The sequence below is a fragment of the Chanodichthys erythropterus genome, chromosome 10 (assembly GCF_024489055.1).
Source record: "Chanodichthys erythropterus isolate Z2021 chromosome 10, ASM2448905v1, whole genome shotgun sequence".
Classification (NCBI taxonomy): domain Eukaryota; kingdom Metazoa; phylum Chordata; class Actinopteri; order Cypriniformes; family Xenocyprididae; genus Chanodichthys; species Chanodichthys erythropterus.
Window position 1 is genome coordinate 59,128,782 of NC_090230.1, and position 22,202 is coordinate 59,150,983.

The 22,202-nt window shown below is 36.1% G+C and overlaps 1 protein-coding gene across 1 annotated transcript in view; it reads left to right on the forward strand.

The window, feature by feature from the left end:
- ddx4 (DEAD (Asp-Glu-Ala-Asp) box polypeptide 4) overlaps window positions 1-22,202 on the forward strand; it is a 35,703-nt gene that overhangs the window by 528 nt on the left and 12,973 nt on the right. The window contains exons 2-16 of the mRNA XM_067395734.1: window positions 1-3; window positions 2,147-2,177; window positions 11,411-11,458; window positions 12,672-12,704; window positions 15,366-15,419; window positions 17,436-17,492; window positions 18,274-18,300; window positions 18,380-18,454; window positions 18,672-18,710; window positions 18,792-18,818; window positions 18,894-18,956; window positions 19,043-19,045; window positions 19,168-19,209; window positions 19,309-19,344; window positions 19,434-19,478. The exon at window positions 1-3 is cut by the window's left edge and continues 67 nt beyond it. Of these exons, the coding sequence (XP_067251835.1) occupies window positions 1-3; window positions 2,147-2,177; window positions 11,411-11,458; window positions 12,672-12,704; window positions 15,366-15,419; window positions 17,436-17,492; window positions 18,274-18,300; window positions 18,380-18,454; window positions 18,672-18,710; window positions 18,792-18,818; window positions 18,894-18,956; window positions 19,043-19,045; window positions 19,168-19,209; window positions 19,309-19,344; window positions 19,434-19,478 (583 nt within the window). The remainder of the gene's footprint in view (window positions 4-2,146; window positions 2,178-11,410; window positions 11,459-12,671; window positions 12,705-15,365; window positions 15,420-17,435; window positions 17,493-18,273; window positions 18,301-18,379; window positions 18,455-18,671; window positions 18,711-18,791; window positions 18,819-18,893; window positions 18,957-19,042; window positions 19,046-19,167; window positions 19,210-19,308; window positions 19,345-19,433; window positions 19,479-22,202) is intronic.

Consider the following 22,202-nt stretch of genomic DNA (forward strand, 5'->3'; position numbering starts at 1 on the left):
CAGGTAATGTCGACCACACTCTTCCTTTTAGGCTTCTTCATCTCTAAACGGAGATGAATAGAAAGCCGCGTGTTCTCTTCTGCTTCCTTCAGCAGTACTGGGAACTTTAGTCATTGTTCTTTTATATTTGGACGTGTTAAATTTATTGTTACTGTGTGAGCTGATTGCAATTGAAGTTTGCCAGTAGTTTCTACGTTTTACATTTACGTATTTGGCAGCGCTCTAATTCATAGTGACTTGCAAGGCATTTTTCGTCAGTTCATAATGAGCCATGAGCTTGGCGTTAAAGGGTTAGTTGACCCAAAATTGAAAATCTTGTCATTAATTGATGACAGTAATTGTCATCACCCTTATCTCGTTCCAACACACAAGACCTTTGTTCATCTTCAGAACCCAAATTAAGATATTTTTGATGAAATCTGAGAGCTCTCTGACTACCACTTTCAAGGCCCAGAAAGATACTAAAGACATGGTTAAAGTAGTCATCGTGACTACAGTGGTTCAACCTGGCGTTCTGATGTAGAACCTGGAAGCACTGCAATGTAAGTAGTGTAGAATGACACAGAAGAGACGAAATTGTTGAATAAAGTCTTATTTTTGTTTTTGCGCACAAAGTATTCTTGTCGTTTTATAAAATGAAGGTTGATCCACTGCAGTCACGTGGACTGTTTTAACCATGTCTTAACACTAGCACTACCGGAATTCCATAACTACTAGAACTGCCAATAGCGGTCATTTTGACTGTTCATACCAGACAGCAGTGAATGTCATTTTTTTCATGTTATATTTACTTCAAAGCTTCTATGGTCATGTTTAATGAAAAATGTGGGGTAATTTAAGCATACATAATATAATATGTTCGTGATATTATTGTGTAAGAGCTACTAGACCTCCCACAAAAGTGCATGCCGCAATTTGCTTTCTGCAATTTGCATCCGGCAAGCTGGAGATCAAAGTTTTTCACCGCAGTTAAAATGTTGTTTTTGAAAGTCAAAATGTCAACAAATATAAAATGAAGCAGAATATTTCGTTAGATAAAAACATATTGTGAATTTTGGAAATGATTACATCTGTCTTTATTCAATACATTTTGACTTTTGGAGTTTACAATGCTTTAGCATTATCGGAAATGTTTGGACCACACGAATCGGAAACAATTTTATGCAGCCTCTAATGAAATCTAGAATGAATAAATAGTTCTGTTATATTAGGACTCAGAACCTCAGAATCAGTGTCAGACGAACTGTCAAGAGACCAAGAGACATCGCTCTCTGCTCCTCCATCAGACTCTGCATCATCAATGTTCTCAAGCAAGGATAAAACCTCAGTGACAGTCATTTTCTTTCTTGTTGCCATTTTGACGGTAAAGCTAAGTTTTAGCTTATCAAAAGCATACAAAACTGCCAGAGAAAGGTTGCTAGGCAACAGCTACGCACATCTTTAACCGCGGGAAAAAGCGCTGAGGAGATACGCCTGCAATATGTGCGGTCAAATTGACCGCTATGGCCATTCAAGGTAGAAATACTCAGAACTCTTTTGTGTTTTGAAATTTTAATAAAATAACAATGTTAAAATAAAATTTACATTAATTTAAGAAAAGTCATGGAACTGTAGTTATATGGGTTTTATTTCAACAAAGTTATTACATTGCAAATCTTTAAAACGGTCAAAATGACTGCCTTGGTAGTTCTAGTGTTAAGTACCTTTCTGGGCCTTGAAAGTGGTAGTTAAATTGCTGTCTATGGAGTAGTCAGAGCTCTCAGATTTCATCAAAAATATCTTAATTTGTGTTCCGAAGGTGTTATGGGTTTGGAACGAGAGGGTGAGTAATTAATGACAATTTTCATTTTTGGGTGAACTAACCCTTTAAGCTCTATATAATTTGATATGCACTACCTACAAGTACATTTTGAAAGTCTCCTATGATGGAACTAGTACACTCTCCAAAGCCTGAGATGGATGTCAGGTAAGGATGACGTCCAAAATGTCCTCAGGAGGTGCTGCAGAGCCACTGCTCTACATTTTGCGCTATAGGAAATAAATTGTACCGGTTACCTGGTTGTAACGCTCTCAAACTGAATAGAATATCATTAGCTATCAATGATAAATGTGAATTTATTAATGTGTCTTGTTTATCTTTCTACAGAGCCCTGTTGTATCCTGTAACTCAGGATTTGGTAGGTTTTTTTTTTTTTAAATTGTCAATCTCATTCAGCCTCATTCTCATTGTGAGGCTTAGCAGCAACCCTCTACAATACGAGTAAATCACTGGCATATGTGATTAATTTTTATAATTATTTTTATGATAGGTGACAAAATGTCTGTATAAATGTAGGGGTGTAATGATACTTTTTTGTATCGAGATATCGCGATATAAAAATGACGATAAGACACGCGATATAAAACGATAAGACGCGCGATGCTGAGTTTTATCCAAGACTTACTGTATTTATAGTGTAATTCACCCAAAAATGTAAATTCTGTCATGTACTCACCCTCATGTTGTTTCGAAACTATATGGTTTTCATTTATCTTCCAGTCACAAATGAATATATTTATGAAACCTGAGGTTTCCCTTAGAAGATCTAAAAAAGGTCATAAAGGCATTGTAAAAATAATAAATCTGTGGTCTAATCAATATCCAGGTCTTCTGAGGAGACACGATGGCTTTATATGATGAACAGATTTACAACGATGCTCTGAGCGTGAGTAAGTGAAGATAGAATTTAAATTTTTGGATGAACTAATAAACTTTGGAAGTCATTTTGACACGCTTTGCGTTTAGAGCTGATCATCTGAAGCGCATGTGTGCTCGAGCGGCTCTCCTCAAATTGAAAGCACAAACATTTAAAGCAGCACTCCTTGAAGTGAAAGCATAATTTAAATCACCTTTTGGCAGTATGATGATTCAAAGCATTTTAGATTTATTTTTATGTAAGTGTATAATCTGTGCGGGGGGTTTGTTTGTGTAAAAAAAAATAAAAATAAAAAAATTCAATGATTGCCAGCATTGAGGCCGTGAGAGTACTACTGCATTAGAAAAAAATTAGTTTACATAGTTTCAGTAGCAGTTATACATTAAACTATTATATTTAATGTTGAATATAATGTATAATAAAGTAATGGGGCAATATTTGTGGGTCCTTATAATGCATAATGTCTGATTTTTACCAATAAAAAAGGGCTTTAATTATTATGTATAGGATAATTCTGTATTTTCAGGTTCAGAATCATAAATATTTTTATTCTGGTGTCACCATTGTTACCATTGTTAAGTTACCACTTAAAGTGAATATTGCTGGTTAAAACATTTTAAATTAGGGATGGGTATTTTTCCAAAATATTGTATTCGAATATTTGGGATAGGAAATAAAACGGCTATTCAAATATTTATTTAAATGATGTTAAAAGAGAAGGATGGTATTTTTTTTATATTTATCAATATTTAAGTATTTCTGAACAAGCTTACGATAAGGCAATATACACAACAAACTAAGGTTAAGGTTTAAGGTTTTCTTTTAGTTCAAAGCATTAAACAATATGTGCAAACAAAAAATATAAAGAACAAGCATTTAAGCTCAAGCAGCGCGAGCGGGAAAAACACTAATAAAGTAGACAGCGCCAGTTATCGTACAAAACGTAACTTACATAAAACAAGTCAGTATATGCTTATCGTGTTTATACTGTTTCACATGTTCATGTTGAGAAAAATATTCACATGCTCGGTAGAGAAAACGAGCCGCTCTGACAGACGTTGAATAGATACAAAGATAAGTATAATACATAACAGTGTGCTGAGCAAAGTTTCTAACAGCAGCACTGTTTTCTGTTCGTAAATATAACTCCCTCGACGAAACTTGAATAGGCCTTCTCAAATTCATTTTGCTATCAGATAAGTTAACTTCTTGGCTCACTCAGGGATAACTTACAGCTGCGCTTACCTGTCGTGAATGCAGTGATGAACTGCGGTCTTTCTTCATTCGACGTGTTTAGATTTCATGTGATTTTCTCATTATGGTGGTGATATTATGATAACTCTGTTTCATTAATTAATTTGATCAAAAGTAATTCCATTTTCATCCAAGTGATTCCAAACATAGCGAGGCAGGCGCCAACATTTTGTGACGATCAAATAAAATAAACTTGTTAAACATGCTCCACAGTGCCACCTGGTGCATTGTTATAACTGCAAGTTTTGGTACTTAAGCCGAGTTCAGACTGCACAATTTTCAAAGTAGTCTGGTCACTGTTCTTTTCTTTACATGATTCTTTAGATGACTTTACAATAGGAAGAATCGCCGATAACTGTCTGGCACGCAAACGTTTTACAACCAAACACACGCAAGACATGACAAGGAAACAACGCAATATCATGCATGCAAGACCGGAGTTCATGTGAGACTGGGATTATTAAAAATGGTAGCCCGCAAGAAGCTTGCAATACGAATTGCCTGTGCGCTGATTTGCTAGCCTGACTACGTCAGACTTCCTACTTCCGCTCAATTTCATTTCGCTTCTGTACTCAGTCTGAGACAGCGTCAGAGCTTTCTGTTTGCCACCGGTCTGGAAACAGCCGGGCCAATCAACGAACAGAGGGCGGGCTGAGAGCCGTGACGTAGATGCTAAGCGCCGAGTCTTACATTGTAGGTTAGAGAAATCGAAAACCGAAACGACCGCGGAAATGGGAAACGAGACACGGGATGCAATTCGCTCTGTTATGGAGAACATTCAACTCTTTTTCAAACTGAAGCCAGAACAAGAAGAGTGTTTGATAAAAATTTGTTTTATCATGTGTTTACAAGAGGTTTACAGTGGAAGTTCAATCATACCGTGTCTCAATCAGCTCCCTAGTTCAGTAGTCAGGGCACTGATCAGGGAATCAGCCACATTCACTTTCATGATATACTGATTCACGACCTAGGGAACAAGGGAGCTGATTGAGACGCAGGGATAGATTTGAGTTCGATGCATGATGTCTATGCTTCGATGCGGCTGTACAGGCGCATAACATACGTCATAACTAAACGTATTTGATTGGCTTACGGGTAACCAATGATTTTAAACTTCAGACAAGCGCCCCCTAGCGAGAGAGAAAACACTTCTCTATTATGCCATTCCAGACTCTGTCTACGAAGCAAAGTGAAGTAGCAGAGTCTGGTATTACCAGGCTACTGATTTGCAGTGAAAACAAGAAAAAGAAAATGTGGAGGAGGAAATGGGGCCATCCTTAAAAATATTTTGGTTTGCAGTAACAGTAAAAAAAAAGGGTCGGTCGGTTGGTCTATATATTTTTTTTCAAGTTTCAATGTAAAAAAAAAAAAAAAAAATTTGGTGATGGTGATTACGTAGGTATGAATTTAAACAAATTAGCATATCGTGACGTCACTGACTGGGTCTTTCAACCCGTGCCTTCGGGCGCAGCCGTGTTTCCACTGTTGGGCCTGAAGCGGGCATGCTAGTGCGTGCCAGGGCCAGTCGCGTTTCCACTGTCACTTCTGGGGCTTGATCGTGCCTCATCGGGGCTTCCTCGGGGCCAACGGCCCGGGTTTTTCGGCCCGCCGAATAACTTGGGCCAAAGCGGGCCAGCTCGGGCTTGAGGAGGGAGTGGTTACGAACAAAGGCGGAGTTTATCTGTGTGTGGAGACGGAGGCGCCGATGATTACATGTAGGTTACCAGCTAACACCAGCATTAAAGACTTTTAAAATCATTTTAGCTCAAAACTAACTTTCAGACAGCAGCAAGTGTTTTAAATAACTTATGTCTGTGATCCGATGTGGATTCTGATCACCAAGACTATGCGCGCTATTACCATAGTAAACATGGTAAATACGATGGCTTGAAGAAATCAGATAAATATACGTAGGCTATCACAATCATGTAATTATTTTATCTGTCAGCACGTCTCGTCTCTCAACGGGTTGAGACGAAGCGAACGCACCGGCCATAGTGTGACATCTGTTAACCAATAGTGTAAACATAGATGACGGTTTTTATTTAAAAGAAAGAACGTAGCCTTAGTTTGTATGTAGGCCTAGGCTATTTATATATTTACAATACTTACTAATGTATAATTAATATAATTAATTGCTTTTGTATTAGTTGTTTGAAGAGTAAAAAAAAAAAATTGGTCTGTCTTAACGCAAATTTACAACCGGCAAGTCGGTCGGACTTAAAGTCGGTCCTAAATTGACAAGGGTCGGTCGGGTTACAGCAAACAAGAATATTTTTAAGATGGCCTGGTTGGGGAGACGCGAGGACCAAGGATTGTATGTTCTGCAACAAGAGTGGTCTATAACTCCTCCCTGATGCTCTGTGTCTTGCTCTCTCATTAGCTGTCGGTCATCGCCGATGTAGTTTTCAGTCAGAACACTTTTCACTCAGCAGGATTTTGAATCACCGACAGGGCGTCGGCGATTCACATGTCAAAAAGATTTTTTTTTTTTTTTTTTTTCCCAGCATCACATCATTTTATGTCATGAGAGGGAGTTGTTCGCCGAGCTCTGTTGACTCAGTGCAGAGTAGTTTGGTATTCAGTAACGGCGGTTGTGAATCAGTGTGTTTTTGGTAGTTCTTGGTAGTAAATTATTGTTTGTGGAGGTTGCACAAACTCCAGCCTGTCAGGATCGAGTCCAGAGGTTTACTAACAAGAAAAAGAACGGTACTATCTTCCATGCCGGGGTGTGTTTTTGCAGGTGAAGAGACGGGACTTCACTTCTACATCTTTGAAAAACGCATTCACTTTAGACCGGAGGATTATCATCCCAGCGATATGATGTAGTTTTAACATAGTAATACTACTGTAAATGATGATATTAAATGAATAAACTTGCACACGTGATGCCGCTTCACTGATTAAATGGCCTACCTACAAACATTAATAATATATATAAATTTGGTTATTTTAGTACCTCACTCCACAAATCCTTTAATTTTATTTTATTTAGAATGGAACAAGAATGAAAAAGTAAGCTATATATTATAAATTGAAACAAATTTAGGCTATAGTGGCATTCATTATAAAGCAGAAAAGAATTTATTTAAAGCAAAACTGAATTGGGCTCACATAGCCTACCTCTCTCATTCGGGAGGAATCCAAACGTTTGTAACATTTATTGCTTGCTGAACTACTATTCATTGTGTAAACAAGGCTTTCTATTTCACTCTTGTTTCAATATCCATGTAAAACATCATCCTTCACATGGGCAAAAATGTTTGGTTGGCCGTTGCGCACCCCGACTGGTTAAACTGAGCAGTGTTAACTTGGTCTGCATTTTAGTTTGCTGATAAATGGCTGAAATTAGCGACGCTAGAACTGATGGTGCATTTGTGTACAAGTGAGGTGCCTGCACGATCAATTGGATTTAATAAAATAAAGATACAAATTTTAATAAAATAAAGAAAAACAAATACAATGTGAGAGCGTAGACTGTACTAGTCCTACTTGATGCAGTTTTCCTCTTTTGTTTTGTTAATCTGTTAATTATTTCAGTGAAATATATTTTGTGTAGTCCTATTTTTTATTTATTTATTTTTTTTTTTCCTCCCTTGTAGTAGGGATGCACTGATCTGCCTTTTTCGCTTCTGATACCAATTCTGATACCTGGGATTCAGTATTGGCCGATACTGATCCGATATTCAAGTAATAGTAAAAGAAAAGTGCTAAATTACCTAATAAACTGTGTGCCTCGCTTAGGGCTGTGACGGTTGGCATGACAACCGCGCCACCGCGGTCATTGAGTGTCACCAGCGGTAGTGTGGCGTGTATATAATCTCAAAGGTCGCGTTAACCGAATTTTCTGTCATTGATGGAATTTTTTTTTTTTTTTTTTTGTGATGGAAAAAATCTGCAGCCTGTCCGTCATTTTGACAGATTACGGAGGCTGAATTTGCTTGTAACTGTAATTCTTACCCCTGTCCAATTTGTGGTGAGTGCGCTCCAGTGTGGCAGCAGTCTACAGAATAAAATGAAAACGATGCATTTGATTACACACCCAGTTTGTCCATTTTATTATACATTATATTATAATACTTATGCTTACATAATTAAGTTTTTAGTCTGTTTTGTTTTAAAATGTTTTATTTTTCTTGCTGCTGCTGACTATAAGTTTATGGTCAACGAATGGCTTTTGAATTGTTTACAACACTGATTGAACATGCATAATACAGATTTTGGTAAGCTACTGCAACTTTCAACATATTTTTTGATATTCATGTTTATTTCCTTCTGTAAAGTAGTAAAGAGGAAGAGATGATCGCGTTCACTCACGATCCTCAAAGTGTTGAGATGAAAACTAAAAAGTTACGCAGACTAACTTTTTTTTTAATAATACTTTTTCATAATATAAATAAATGCATAGCCTAGGCCTATTTGTTTATCCTATAAGTCTGTGAATAAATATGAAAATGTGGACGAAATCAGAAGCTATTAAATGTCTTATAATTAAAATATAAAAATTAAAATGATGCAGCAACATATGATAGGACAGAACAAAAAAATGCTATTAATAATCTTTCATTGTGCAAAAGTATTATAATATGAACGGCTCCCATACAGAGGCAAAAAGTGCTTATGCGCATCCCGTGTGCAGAATGATGCGCTTGAAGCATCATGGAGTCACAGCACGCAGCGGCAGCGCTCCGCATTGAAAAGTTCACAGCACAAAGATTTTTTTGTATTACCGGTATCTTGATTAAATGTAATAATAGAAACATTGATTTATCTTGGAGAGAGTTTCATTGTGTTGACTGTCGTAACCAAATGCAACATGCAGTCTGAATGCTGAATTGAGAATGACTGACAGCCGCAGCAAAGGGAGGCATTTAACGACTTCAATATTTATCTGTACCTCAAATTAAACTATGGAATGGCTTCAGAACACTTGAAATATAGTGCACAGAAACTCTGTGGTGCTTTTTAATGTTTTTGTGCCTTTTGTGAAGCTTAACAATAACACAATAGTACATGCAAAGTATTGGATCCAATTGGCCGATTCCAATAACGGTTTTATATATATATATATATATATATATATGTATATGAAGAGTTTATTTGCAAAAACAGATAACTCCATTTTTATGAATTCTCACAAATCATGTTTTTTTTATTGTGCATTCCAAGTAATAACAATCAAACTGCAGTTGGGCTGTTTTGATTAAGTAATGATAACTCTAAAAAATACAGGTAAATTAAAAAATTAAAATTCATTGAAAGTATGTTTTATATATATATTAAAAGTTTGTTTTTTAGCAAAAGCAGATAACTCCACATTTCATGTTTCATAGTTAAACAAAACCCAAGTAATTGCATTTAAAACACTCTCAAACACACATGTGCACACAAACGCACACACACACCCACCCACGCGCGCACACACACACACACACGCACACACACAAACAGATCGGCACACACATACACACACACACGCGCACGCTCTCTCTCTCAAACACACACACAGATCGGCACACAAGTACACACACGCACTAAGCCACACACGCACGTGCGCGCGCGCACACACACACACAAGCAAAAGGACAACCAGTTTTTCAGCATCTAAGTCGTGTATGGTGTACAAGGACTTACAGGAGTCGAAATCATAAATCCTCGATCACTTTTAGTGAGCTTTGATAAAACTTCCCTCAGCTAGCGCGTCTTTTTGAAGTGACTAGAAGCCTTGTCACCTGACCTGAATACTGCGCGCTGATTCGCTAAAACGGACTTCTTGGTTTCTGTCTGTACACAAACAAGGGCGCTTGTCGGCTTCTGCTGTAAAACGTGAACTTGCGATGCCTGAAAGTGGGCAAAACCGGCTCTTCTGACAAAATGGATTTAGGGTACATAACGTGCTATATATGGAGAATAATGCACAGCACTTAGTTCATTTTTTTAAAAAATGGCGTTTATCGTTTTTTGCAAATTAACTCTTCATATATATATATATATATATTTTTTTTTCTTCAAGCTAATTTATTTGCTCTAATATGCCAAATTGGCCTTCAAACTGAAGTACATCAGAAACTGAATGTGCATCTGTATACTGTATTGGTGTAGACCGTGTCAGTGATACACATTCAGTGTAGGCAAATGTCAGCCATTAAGTGACTGAACGCCAGTGTGCGGGGCCTATGGTGCGATGTCTTGCTCCGAAGTTGCAAATACAATATCAAAAGGAGCTGTTTTTGATCTTGATTTAAATATTTAGCTTTACTTTGTAATAGGGGTGTGCACAAATAGTCGAATATTCGATCTGTAATTAATATTTGAAAAATAAAAATACTATTTGAATTTTACTATGTTGCTTTGCTGGCCATAAATGCAGTGAATCCATGATAAATCCTAAGCACTAAAACTCGCAGTTATAACTAAATGCACCGGGTGGTGCTGTGGAGCGTTTAACAAGTTTATTTCTTTTGATAGTCACATAATGTTGTCGTCTGCCTCACAAAGTTTGGAATTACTTGGATGAAAATTATCATACACAATAGAATTACTTTTGATCAAATTAATTAATGAAACAGAGTTATCATAATACCACCACCATATTGAGAAAGCGCATGAAATCTAAACACCTGTCGAATAAGGAATGACAGCAGTTCATCACTGCATTCACGACAGGTAAGCGCAGCTGTTATCCCCGAGTAAGCCAAGATGATAACTTATGTGATAGCAAAATGATTTTGAGATGTATGCTTACTTTAAGTTTCGTCGAGGGATATATATTTACGAACAGAAAACAAAGTGCTGCTGTTAGAAACTTAGCTTAGCGTTATGTATAATCGTTATCTTTGTGTCTCTGCAACGTCTGCAGCTCGTTTTCTCACCCGAGCATGTGGATATTGTTTTTCTCAACATGAACATGTGAAACAATATAAACACGATAACCATATGCTGACTTGAGTATTATGTACGTTACGTTTTGTACGATAACTGGCGCTGTCTGCTTTATTAGTGTTTTTCCCGCTCGCGCTGCTTGAGCTTAAATGCTTGTTCTTTATATTTTTTGTTTGCACATATTGTTTAATGCTTTGAACTAAAAGAAAACCTTAACCTTAGTTTGTGTATATTGCCTTATCGTAAGCTTGTTCAGAAATGGTTACAAAATCTTGATGAATATATAAAAAAAGTCTTTCTCATTTAACATAATTTAAATAAACGAATATTTGAATATTTGTTGTTTTACGAGCCCAAATATTCAAATACAATATTTTGGAAAAATGCTCCATCTCTTCCAAGGGGGGCCAGGGACGGTTAAACGAACCATGCCCGAGAACGGTACTGAGCAATCGCACAAGTCAAATGAACCTGACTTTGGGGATCAGACGCGCTCAAGCATGGTTCAGATAGCCTAGTGTGAGTACATCCTAAATGTATGATTAAATGTCAGATGTATTACCTATTTTTACTTACAGGTCTGGGCTCTAGTGGTACTGATGGAGGATTCAAGAGCTTCTATAAAGGTTGACTCACATATGAGCCCCATTTTTGTACATATCATTTGTTGAAGTGCTTTTTTCCAGACAACTGCAAATACACATATAAATTATCGTGTGTGTGTGTATGGAATACAGGAGTCATTGATGTCAGTGATTGACAATAGCATTGTTTTGAGTTTTCACAGCTGCAGATAAGGCTGGGCAATATTACCCAAACAATTATCACAGTATAACTTTTCATATCTGTCTAATGATGATTATCACAATAAGTATCAAATCTTTATTTCTTTCAAGTTTAAAAGCAGATTTTTGCTCCTATTGGAAGTTGTATAAACCGGACCGTTGATTGTGGTTTTAAACTATCCTTTATTGCCAGAAAATGACAAACACTTGAGGTTTTTTAATTATTTACACTTTTCCAGTCATTTTTCCTTTAACAAAATGTTGATATTGTTTCAGGTCAGGTAACAAGTGTTGCCTGGCTTTGATGGCATGTATCTTTGGCACAGTTTGCAGTGTAGGCTGCAATATTAATATTACATGTACTCTTAGAAATGCACATTTCTGCACAGTAACTTGAGTTGACCGTAGTAGCAGCTTGAGTTGAGATGCAAATGTAAATTTGTGTTCATGCATCTCTAAAAATTGTAACCACAATTTTTATATGGTAAAATTATTAAATAAATTTTTTTTTATTAAAATTAACCAATGGTCATTGATAGTAGCATACATTTAGATCATGATGATCACAGTTCAAACCACACACATAGCATGTAAATCCATGGTAAATGATGTTGACTTGTAGATTGAAAAGCCTTCTGACTGTAGCACACAGTCTTTCTCCTGTTTGTCAGCACGGTTTCATCTGGCTTTAAACTAGTTTAAATAACCAAGACATGTGTTCTTCGCTGAATTTAAGCGCTTCTCACTGGATCTGACAGCGCTGTTTAGCGGTAGCATTACTGAGACTGATCAGTGAGTAAACAAATCTGCTCTATTATGCTCGTGATATGCTGCCTTTTGAACTTTGAGCCGAGCGGATAAATGGACCGCATGGTGCAATTTAATGAGTAGCGCTGTTTTGTTCATTTTTGGTGCATAAACATTTTCAAAAATGTATCGAACTCTTATCGCCCAGCCCTAGCTGTTGACTAGAAACATGGATGGTAACTTATATATAATGCGCTCATAAGCTGCATAGTGTACATTGTGTTCACAAGATGCTTTTCATTTGTAGGAAGTGCAGGAAATGAGAAGTCAAACAATGAAGGTTTGTCTCCTTTTTTTCCTCTAAGGCTGTATGTATGAAGCAGCTTTAGAATCTTGAAAGCAATTTGTGTTGCAGGACTCCAGACCACAACTGAAATGCTTGTAATTGTGACAAATGTGTTAGAATTTTAAAAATCTTGTTTATTACAGTCAGGAAAAGTCTTTATATGGTCATCTTCAAGTGTGAAGTGTGTCAGTTTCCTGCATGCAGCAGTGAATGCAGTGTGAGCTGTGATGCCCAATTTGTGATCAATCCTAATTGAGAAAAACATGTTACTGACAGGATCAAAAACCGGTATCCAAACAGCTTGCACTGGGTCTCATTATTAATCATAGAAATTAATGCAGTTATTTTTCCCATATTCACAACGTGTTTTAATCAATTAGGCTAATAATGGTAATTTATTAATGGTAAATTAATAATGATGATAGTAAATTCTTAAAAATTAAAAAAAAAATTAGTTTGAGATCTAATTGTAATTCTCAACATTCACAAACAGGCAGAAATATTTTCAAAACAGTAGTCACCCCCTATTTTCCAAAATGCATGTAATGGATCTTTTTGTGAAAGATTATTTATTTTACCTTATTTTTTTTTTAATCAATGTCATACTTCTCTAGTGATATGTTCAAGACTTCTCCAATCCTTTCTTATATTAGAATGATTTCTGAAGGATCATGTGATACTGAAGACTAGAGTAATGATGCTGAAAATTCAGCTTTGCATCACAGAAATAAATATTTTAAAGTATATTAAAATGGAAAACCATAATTTTAAATTGTAATATTTCACAATATTGTTTTTTCTGTATTTATTAAATAAATGCAGCCTTAATGAGCATAAGAGACTTCATTCAAAAACATAAAAAATAGTAATGTTTCCAAAATTTTGACCGGTAGCTTATACGGAAGAAAATGTTGCTACTTCTGTTTCATAGCACTTCATTTTTTTTAACATCAATCTACACTCAATAGCCCATATTAAAGCATTAGTTCACCCAAAATGAGAATTGAATTGTCATTTACTCACCCTTGTGTCGTTTCAAACTGTAAGACTTTCATTCATCTTCAGAACACAAATGAAGATCTTTTTGATAATCTGAGAGATTTCTGTTCCTTCATAGACAGCTATGCAACTGACACTTGGATGCGTCAAAAAGTTCATAAAGATATATTGTAAAACTAATCAGATTGTTTCATTTTTATACAAAAATATGGCTTGCAGTTGCTTCAGACAATGGTATAAAGATATTCAATACATCATTTAATGCAAATCATTATCATAATTAATAATCGCAATTACAATTTCAAGGGAATCTACTATTATGATTTGTCATAATCGTGCAGTCCTACTGCTCAATTCATATGAATTAGATTTACAATCTCATTATGAACTTTTTAAAGCATCAGAGTGGTAGTTGTGTAGCTATCTATGGAGGGAATAAAAATTTTCATTTGTGTTCCGAAGATGAACAAAAGTCTTGCGGGTGTAGAACGACATGTGGGTATGACATGTGGGTTAGTTAATTAATGACAGAATTTTCATTTTTGGTTGAACTATCCCTTTAACCCTATCAAAAACAGATTTATGATAACTTTGCAATATTATTAGGGGGGAAAAAAATGAAATGCCACACTGACATAAGGAGAGGGAGAGTACAACCATCAGTGCAACAACAATAAAAGCATCTAAAAGATTGTAAGAAACAAGATTCTGATTAATGCAAGTCTGATCCTGATTTCCTTTTGCCACCTTTTTTTTTTTTTTTTTTTTTTTTTTTTTTTGTCTGGAGCCCTGTTTTTACAAAAATATTAGAAGCAATCATTTGTATACACAGTTCTCATTAGGGATATTTAAAGGATTAGTTCGCTTTCAAGTGAAAATTAGCCCAAGCTTTTCTCGCCCTCAAGTCATCCTATGTGTATATGACTTTCTTCTTTCAGATGAACACAGTCGGAGAAATATTAATAAATATCCTGATGCATCTAAGCTGTGTAATGATAGTGAGTGAGGATCAACAAGTAAGAGCTGAAGGTGTCTCCATTCACATCCATCAATCCATCATAAATGTATATCACACGGCACCGGGGGGTTAATAAAGGCCTTCTGGAGCGAAGCGGAAATATTCTTATTTAAGCTATGAAGTAAAATATCTAGCTTCCACCAGACCGCCTTCTGTATTCAACGTATGAAGAAAGTGTAAAACTTGTGCAGTTCAAAAAGCTTATGCTACGCCCTACGCCTTCCCTATTCAACTTGCGGAAAAAGTGTAACTGACACATCGCTAGTTTACGCTTTCTTTGTAACTTGCAATGCATCGCTTCGCTTCAGAAGGCCTTTATTAACCCCTGGAGCCGTGTGGAGTACATGTTTATGATGGATGGATGTGGATGGAAGCGCTTTCTTCAACTCATACTCGTGACCCCTGTTTACTGCCATTATAAAGCTCAGATGCGTCAGGATATTAATATTTCTCCGATTGTTCACCAGAAAGAAGTCATTTACACCTAGAATGGCTTGAGGGTGAGTAAAACTTGGGTAATTTTCATTTGAAAGTGAGCTCCTTTAAAATCCCATATCAGATGCTATTATGATTTTGAACTACAATGTTTACAAGAATTCAGATCAGAGCTTGTCTAAGGTGAGCTATTGTGTTTGTAGATAGCGAAGGCAGCTCATGGAGGACGAGTTCTGGTGATGGATTCAGAGGCAGAGGTGAGTAGGGTAACTTGTACTAAATAATAAAGCGCAACTGCAAAAGCATTCACACAGACAACGTTTCATCTAGGGCTGCAACAACTATTCGATAAAATCAATAATATAAATCATCGACAACGATTCTCATCGATTAGTCATGTCTATTCCTACGCCTAACCCTACCCATAAGTTATCCCAAAAAACAGAGGGAAATAATGGATGAATAACACTTTAGAAGCACCAAATTCATGATTTTAAGTCTAAACTTTAATCATTTCACATAATCTGTAAACTTGTCCCTCAATCTGGTTGATTTGAATGTTGTTCCAGGATCAACAAAAATGTCCCAGGAACATGTTGAACTCAGCAATATCAGGTTATGCATCCTTATCTGTATGTTACAAATTCACATGAGCATTTCCATTTTGCATAAAGGCTCATCCTGACAGTCTGCGTTAAACTTCAAACTTTACTGAATGAGCGCCGGCGCGCGCACCCACGTCAGACAGAATGTGGTAGAGGGGGATATTCAGTGCAAAAATACTGTTGTTGCTGAAATTGTTGTCTAAAGTTAAATTTAGATTTAAAAATCAACATGTCATTCAAGTGTATTATGAGAGTAGTAACTGTAAAGGGATAACGTGTAAATATAAGATGTTTCTTATAGCCTACTTACAGGATAAAGAAATGACGGTGTCTAGAGTGAATGTGTGTTCCTGCAGAACATTTATCTTGCCTGTTGGTTTACACTGAGATTGTATTTCTTTACCATCTTTATTACTATCTTAATTTTTAATGTGGAGATTTAGACTATATTCACAATATACAGTGCTTAACAAATTTATTAGACCTCTGCCACCCAATGTAAGGTTTCTGCCACAGTTATCCTAAACTATCAGTATTGGTGATTACCAAATGACCATGAATTACCATGAATTTTCGATTTTACTGTTTTACAAGAAAGGCAGAAGAAAAAAAAGTAAACCACTTTTTTTTCTTCTCTCCATATGCCCAATTACAGTCAATGACAGTTTTTTTGGATATTATGTGTGAATGACTATTTAGTTTTTTCAGTTTATTTGCCTAGTAATAGGGCTGTGTATTGCCAAGAATCTGGCGATTATATTGCGGGGTTGTTTTTTTTTTTTTTTTTTTTTTTTTTTTTTTTTTGTTGAAAAACGGCCATAAAAAACACAACCATATGCATAAAACCTGACAAGCAACTTTATTTTATTTAATCAATACAGTATCATTTGCATTATATTACTAATCACTATTTTGTGTTTTATATTTGTTTTATATTTAATATTGTAAAACTGTTTGCTTTAAAGCAGTCTACTGTATAATGTGCTTTTTTTAAGTACTGAACTGCAGAGCTGGTGCAACCATATCCACATTGCTTTGATCAAATGCTTTCTGCTGCCACCACTGTCAATTTTGTTTATTTTGTTACTGAGAGGAAAACGTGCAGTACATATTAAATATTCTGTCGAACGCCCCTCTCTCTTTTTGTACGTAAAAAAATATTGATAGTGTTTATGAGAATCAATACAGTATCGCCAAACATAATATCGTGATATTCATGTGTATCGATATTTTCTTACACCCTAGCAATAACATTTTTAGTTTTAAACAAGTTTTGATAGATTCATAAAATATTTGTTCTCTTTGACAGGTAGTCTAATAAATTTAGCACTGTATTCACTGTATTTAATAGCATTCAATTGGCACATTTGTGTGCAATGTGTGTGTGTTGTCCAAAACAAAAATCAATAAAATGAGGATTTTTATCCGATTAATCGAAAAAAATAATCGGCCAACTAATCTATCAAAATAATCGTTAGTTGCAGCCCTAGTTTCATCAGCAACCCTGGTTAGGGATGTACAAAACTACATTTTTAAAATGCCTGAACATTTTTTAAAAACTATGGATTCGGTTACATTTACTGAGTTTAAATCTAAAGTTGTTTGTGCTTGCATAGTGTCAATGCTCTTAACCATGCTGATAAGGCATTGCTTATCTGGTATTTTTAGGAGGCAGGGGAGGATCCCGAGGAGGGAGAGGCGGCTTCAGGAATACCTTTAAATCAGGTGATTCTGCATTCGTCATCTCTGATCCCACTTAACAGAAATCTGGTATTGATGCTGTCAGTCAGTTTTGGTTGTTACACAGGAATACAAGTATATACAATGACTAGAATAGCTGTCTTTGAAAAAAGTCATGAGTGGCTTTTCCGCATAAATGCTCTGCTTGGCAATCGTTTTGCGTGGTGTGCTGACGAGTCTTTGGAAGATAGGATTTTGGGTATATTTTAGAACGGTGGTTCTCAACCCTTTTTGGACAGATGTAATTTAAAAGAGTTTTTTTTTATTTTTTATCGATTACATTTTCAGTTTTACAGTGGAAAATGTATTGTAACAGACATTATGAATGCGAAACCAAGTCAAATTCCAAACGTTGTTTTTGTGACCTTCAAGGACAGTGTGGGAAGGGATGCCACCCAAAGGGTCATTTTCAAATTAAAGTGAGTGACACAACTCCTTTGCGAATTGCCCTGCCACAAGGATGTTAGCAAAGGGTGTATGTGACTATCACTTCACTGGAGTAATTAACCATTTATGATCACATGACTCACATAGGTTGTGTGAAATGTTTTATCTACCATAATATAACAATTGTTATTTTTCAAGACAAGCACTTTTCTTGGCAGAGACATCCATGCTTCACTGGCATTCATAGCAGCCAGTGTTATCTTTCTAAATAAGTTGTTTTTGGCGTCTTGAGCATCTACAGACACTTGCAATATTCAAAGCTGTGGTGTTTGTATAAATTTGAGAATTTTTACATAAATTCTCTTGTGCTCTCTTCCAGAAACTGATGAAAATGGCAATGATGAGGGTAATTATTTCTTTCAAATAACAGACATGATTTTATGACTCTTGATCATTGTTTCATTAAGCCCATCTATTTGTTGCAGGTTGGAAAGGAGGTGAAAGCAGAGGAAGAGGCCGCGGTGGTTTCCGTGGTGGTTTTCGTGGTGGTTTCCGTGATGGTTGGTGGTTTGAATAAATGAATTTGAATTATTTGTGAGAGAATGGCAAAAAGAGATGACAAGAAATATGCGCAGCTATGTAAGAATTTGGTTGCCTGGGGCAACAAACTATGTCGTTTAGTGGTCATTATACACAGTTGACCACAAAACACTTCCTTTGAGCAGTCACAGTCGACCTGTGTAATGTGCAAATTTATTTTAATGTCTCATTTTTAAGGTGGTGATGAAGAGACTGGAAGAAGAGGCTTTGGAAGAGGTAATCAATTTTTATTTTCATCTGTGTGTGTGTGCGCACAAATGTATAAGAATTTTTTTCATGTTTTTGTTTATCTTCCAGACACTGATGAAAATGGCAATGATGAAGGTAATATTTATTTTGAATAACATGTTTTTATGACTCTTGTTTCATTGTTTCATGGAGCCCATCTATTTGTTGCAGGTTGGAAAGGAGGTGAAGGCCGAGGAAGAGGCCGCGGTGGTTTCCGTGGTGGTTTTCGGGATGGTTAGTTTTTGAAAGAAATTAATTTCAATTGTGGTAATGTAAGATGGCAGGAAGCTATGAAACATGCAGCTAGCAAAGCATTGTAGGAAGTAGATTGCCTGAGGCAATGCTAAATTTATACAGTGTAGTTCTCAATATACATACTGCTGCCTTTGACCAACCACAGTCGAATACTGTAATTTAATTTTAATATTTATCTCTATCTCTCAAGGTGGTGATGAAGAGACTGGGAAAAGAGGCTTTGGAAGAGGAGGTGATATGTTAAAATTCATCTGTTTTTAAATGGTACCTGATTGATTTGTCAAGTGGCTCTTGGGGGTTCAACTGAACTTTCTTTAATGGCTCTGTCTAGGTTTCAGAGGCCAGAATGAGGAAGTGTTTTCCAAGGGTAATTTACTGTATTCATAGTAAATAGTATGTTGTAAATTGCTGCTTTAACTTGCTGGTTTTCTTGCTCTTCCCCCCTCGATTGTCCAGTCTCAACAGCAGACAAGGTAGATCAAGAAGCAGGTGAAAATGCAGGTGGGTCGAATTTGCTTTCAGTGCAAGTCGAAGATTTTATTTCGCTGTATGGAATTTGATTTGTCATTTCTAGATCTGGACAGTATGGAAAAAAAAAAACTGTAAAAATGAATGAGCATGCTCAAACCGTATGGCTGAATACTTTATGGGTGAGAAATTGACAATACCAGATAATTTCATCAGTAAATTTATAGCATAGCAAACTTTATTATACTGTATGGCCTATCCTGCCATTATTTTGAAAGTAATGTTTTCTAAATGCATGTAATCTGTGACATAATCGTAAAACGTATATATTAGTCAGAGGTTATGGCTAAATGGAAAATGTGTAGCAATTTAACAATGCTGTCCATTGTTAAAAGGTACGAATGTATCCCCCTACAGTCACCTATATAACAACTTAGTTAAAGCTCAAAGGGTAATCGGAGATTATGGCTAAAACAATTTTAACAATGCTGCCCATGCTTGCTATTGTTAAAAGGTACCCATGAAGCCCCCTATAAGCGACTGCATAACTAGAATCTCACCTGATGTGCTCTGTGTTCCACTAACATGATATCTAGTATGTACTTAACCCTGGACGCAGATTTGCTGTAGGGGCGTGCACAATATTCGACCTGTAATATTCGAAAAAATAAAAATACTATTCGTATTTTACTATGTGCTTTGCTGGCTGTAAATGTAGTGAATCCATGTTAAATCCTAAGCAATTATAACTAAATGCACCGGGTGGCGCTGTGGAGCGTTTAAGTTTATTTTATGTGATCGTCACAAAATATTGTCTTCTGCCTCACAAAGTTTGGAATTACTTGGATGAAAATGATCTTACAAAATGGAATTACTTATGATCAAATTAATTAATGAAACGGAGTTATCATAATATCACCACCATAATGAGAAATCACATGATATCTAAACACCTGTCGAATAAGGAAAGACGGCTGTCCATCACTACGTTCACGACAGGTAAGCGCAGCTGTAAGTTTTCCCCGAGTGAGCCAAGAAGATAACTTATCTGATGGCAAAATGATTTTGAGACATATGCTGCTTCCTTTTAATTTCATCGAGGGAGACATATTTACGAACAGAAAACACAAAGTGCTGCTGTTAGAAACTTGGCACAACGTTATATATTATCGTTATCTTTGTGTCTCTGCAGTGTCTGTCAGCTCTGCTCGTTTTCTCACCCGAGCATGTGGATATTGTTTTTGTCAACATGAACGTGAGAAACAATATGAAAACAATAACCGTATACTGACTCGAGTGTATTATGTACGATAACTGGCGCTGTCTGCTTTTAGTGTTTTTCCCGTTCGTGCTTCTTGAGCTTAAATGCTTGTTGTTTATATTTTTTTGTTTGCACACATTGTTTAATGCTTTGAACTACAAGAAAACCTTAAGATATAATGCAAGCTTGTTGTGTATATTGCCTAATCGTAAGCTTGTTCAGAAATGGTTATAAAATCTTTATGAATAAAAAAAAAAATTATTAGTCAAATATTCATTTTTTTACGAGCCCAAATATTTGAATACAATATTTTGGAAAAATGCCCATCCCTAATTTGCTGTAATAAGTCTTCACTTAATCTACTTTAGTCAATTTCAAAGTCAGAATAAAATCAAATGTAACAGTTTATTAGTCGGGTAAATGTATCATGCCAATTACATAATCAATTCAAAGATAATCGATACAAAACATCAAATGCTCAGAATTAGGACAAAAGACAAAGAAAAAGACAAATACCTGACATCAGAAAGATACGGAGTGTCTGAAGGACACAGCATTGCGGGCTGACCTGGTTACAGAATCGCACCTTGAGCCTCCTGCAATATCTCTTTAAATACTCAGACCAAGCTAGAAATCTTTCAGATGGAAACGTGCTAATAATGGGAATTTGCGTTACTCAAGTCCAAACCTGGGATGCGTTTCCCGAAAGCATCATTAGCCAATTATGGTCGTAAGTCCCACTGAACTCTATTGGTAACGACGGAACTTGCGACCATAGTTCGCTTTGGGAAACGCACCCCTGGGTAGTTTACACCTTTTGAGGATAGAAGGTAATTTGCATGAAAGACCAAGATGATCCGCCCTCCTCTTCAAACCTTTACCTTTTGGTTTACTTCTGTGGGAATGAGACATTTGTACCAGTCACGCTGAGACATTTCAAATGATACCAAATATTTATAGTGTTGTATGATAATTGTTCACATAAAACCATGTAGATTTTGGGTGAATTTCAGGTCATTTCAACGTGTGAGATGTGAGAGATTGGTGAAAGGAATGAGATGTAAATTGGCACAATACTGAGATGATCAGTGATCTTTTGTCTCGGACGGGGATGCTAATTTGCAAGATAATTCAAATTAATTTCCTGTGTTTTCTCAGAGTAGCCCCCTCTTGTTCCACACAGTCCGTTATCAGTCTTATACATATCAAACGTAATTCTGCAGTTTATCATTTGTAGTTTTAATAAAATGCTGCTGATTGAATTGATCTTGGTTTTTCAACTTATATAAGCTACAGTACCTAGCTACAATATTCCAGCAATTATTTGGCAACATAATAGTATGCATAATCTGAATGTAACATGTTAACACATGGGTTTTAAAACCATTTGTTAAATGTGGTCTGAAAAATGGCATGGAAATTTTGAAATGGAAAATGTGTAGGAACTCTGAAGTCATTGCTGCAGCCTTGTTTTATATCCAAAATGAAATAACATC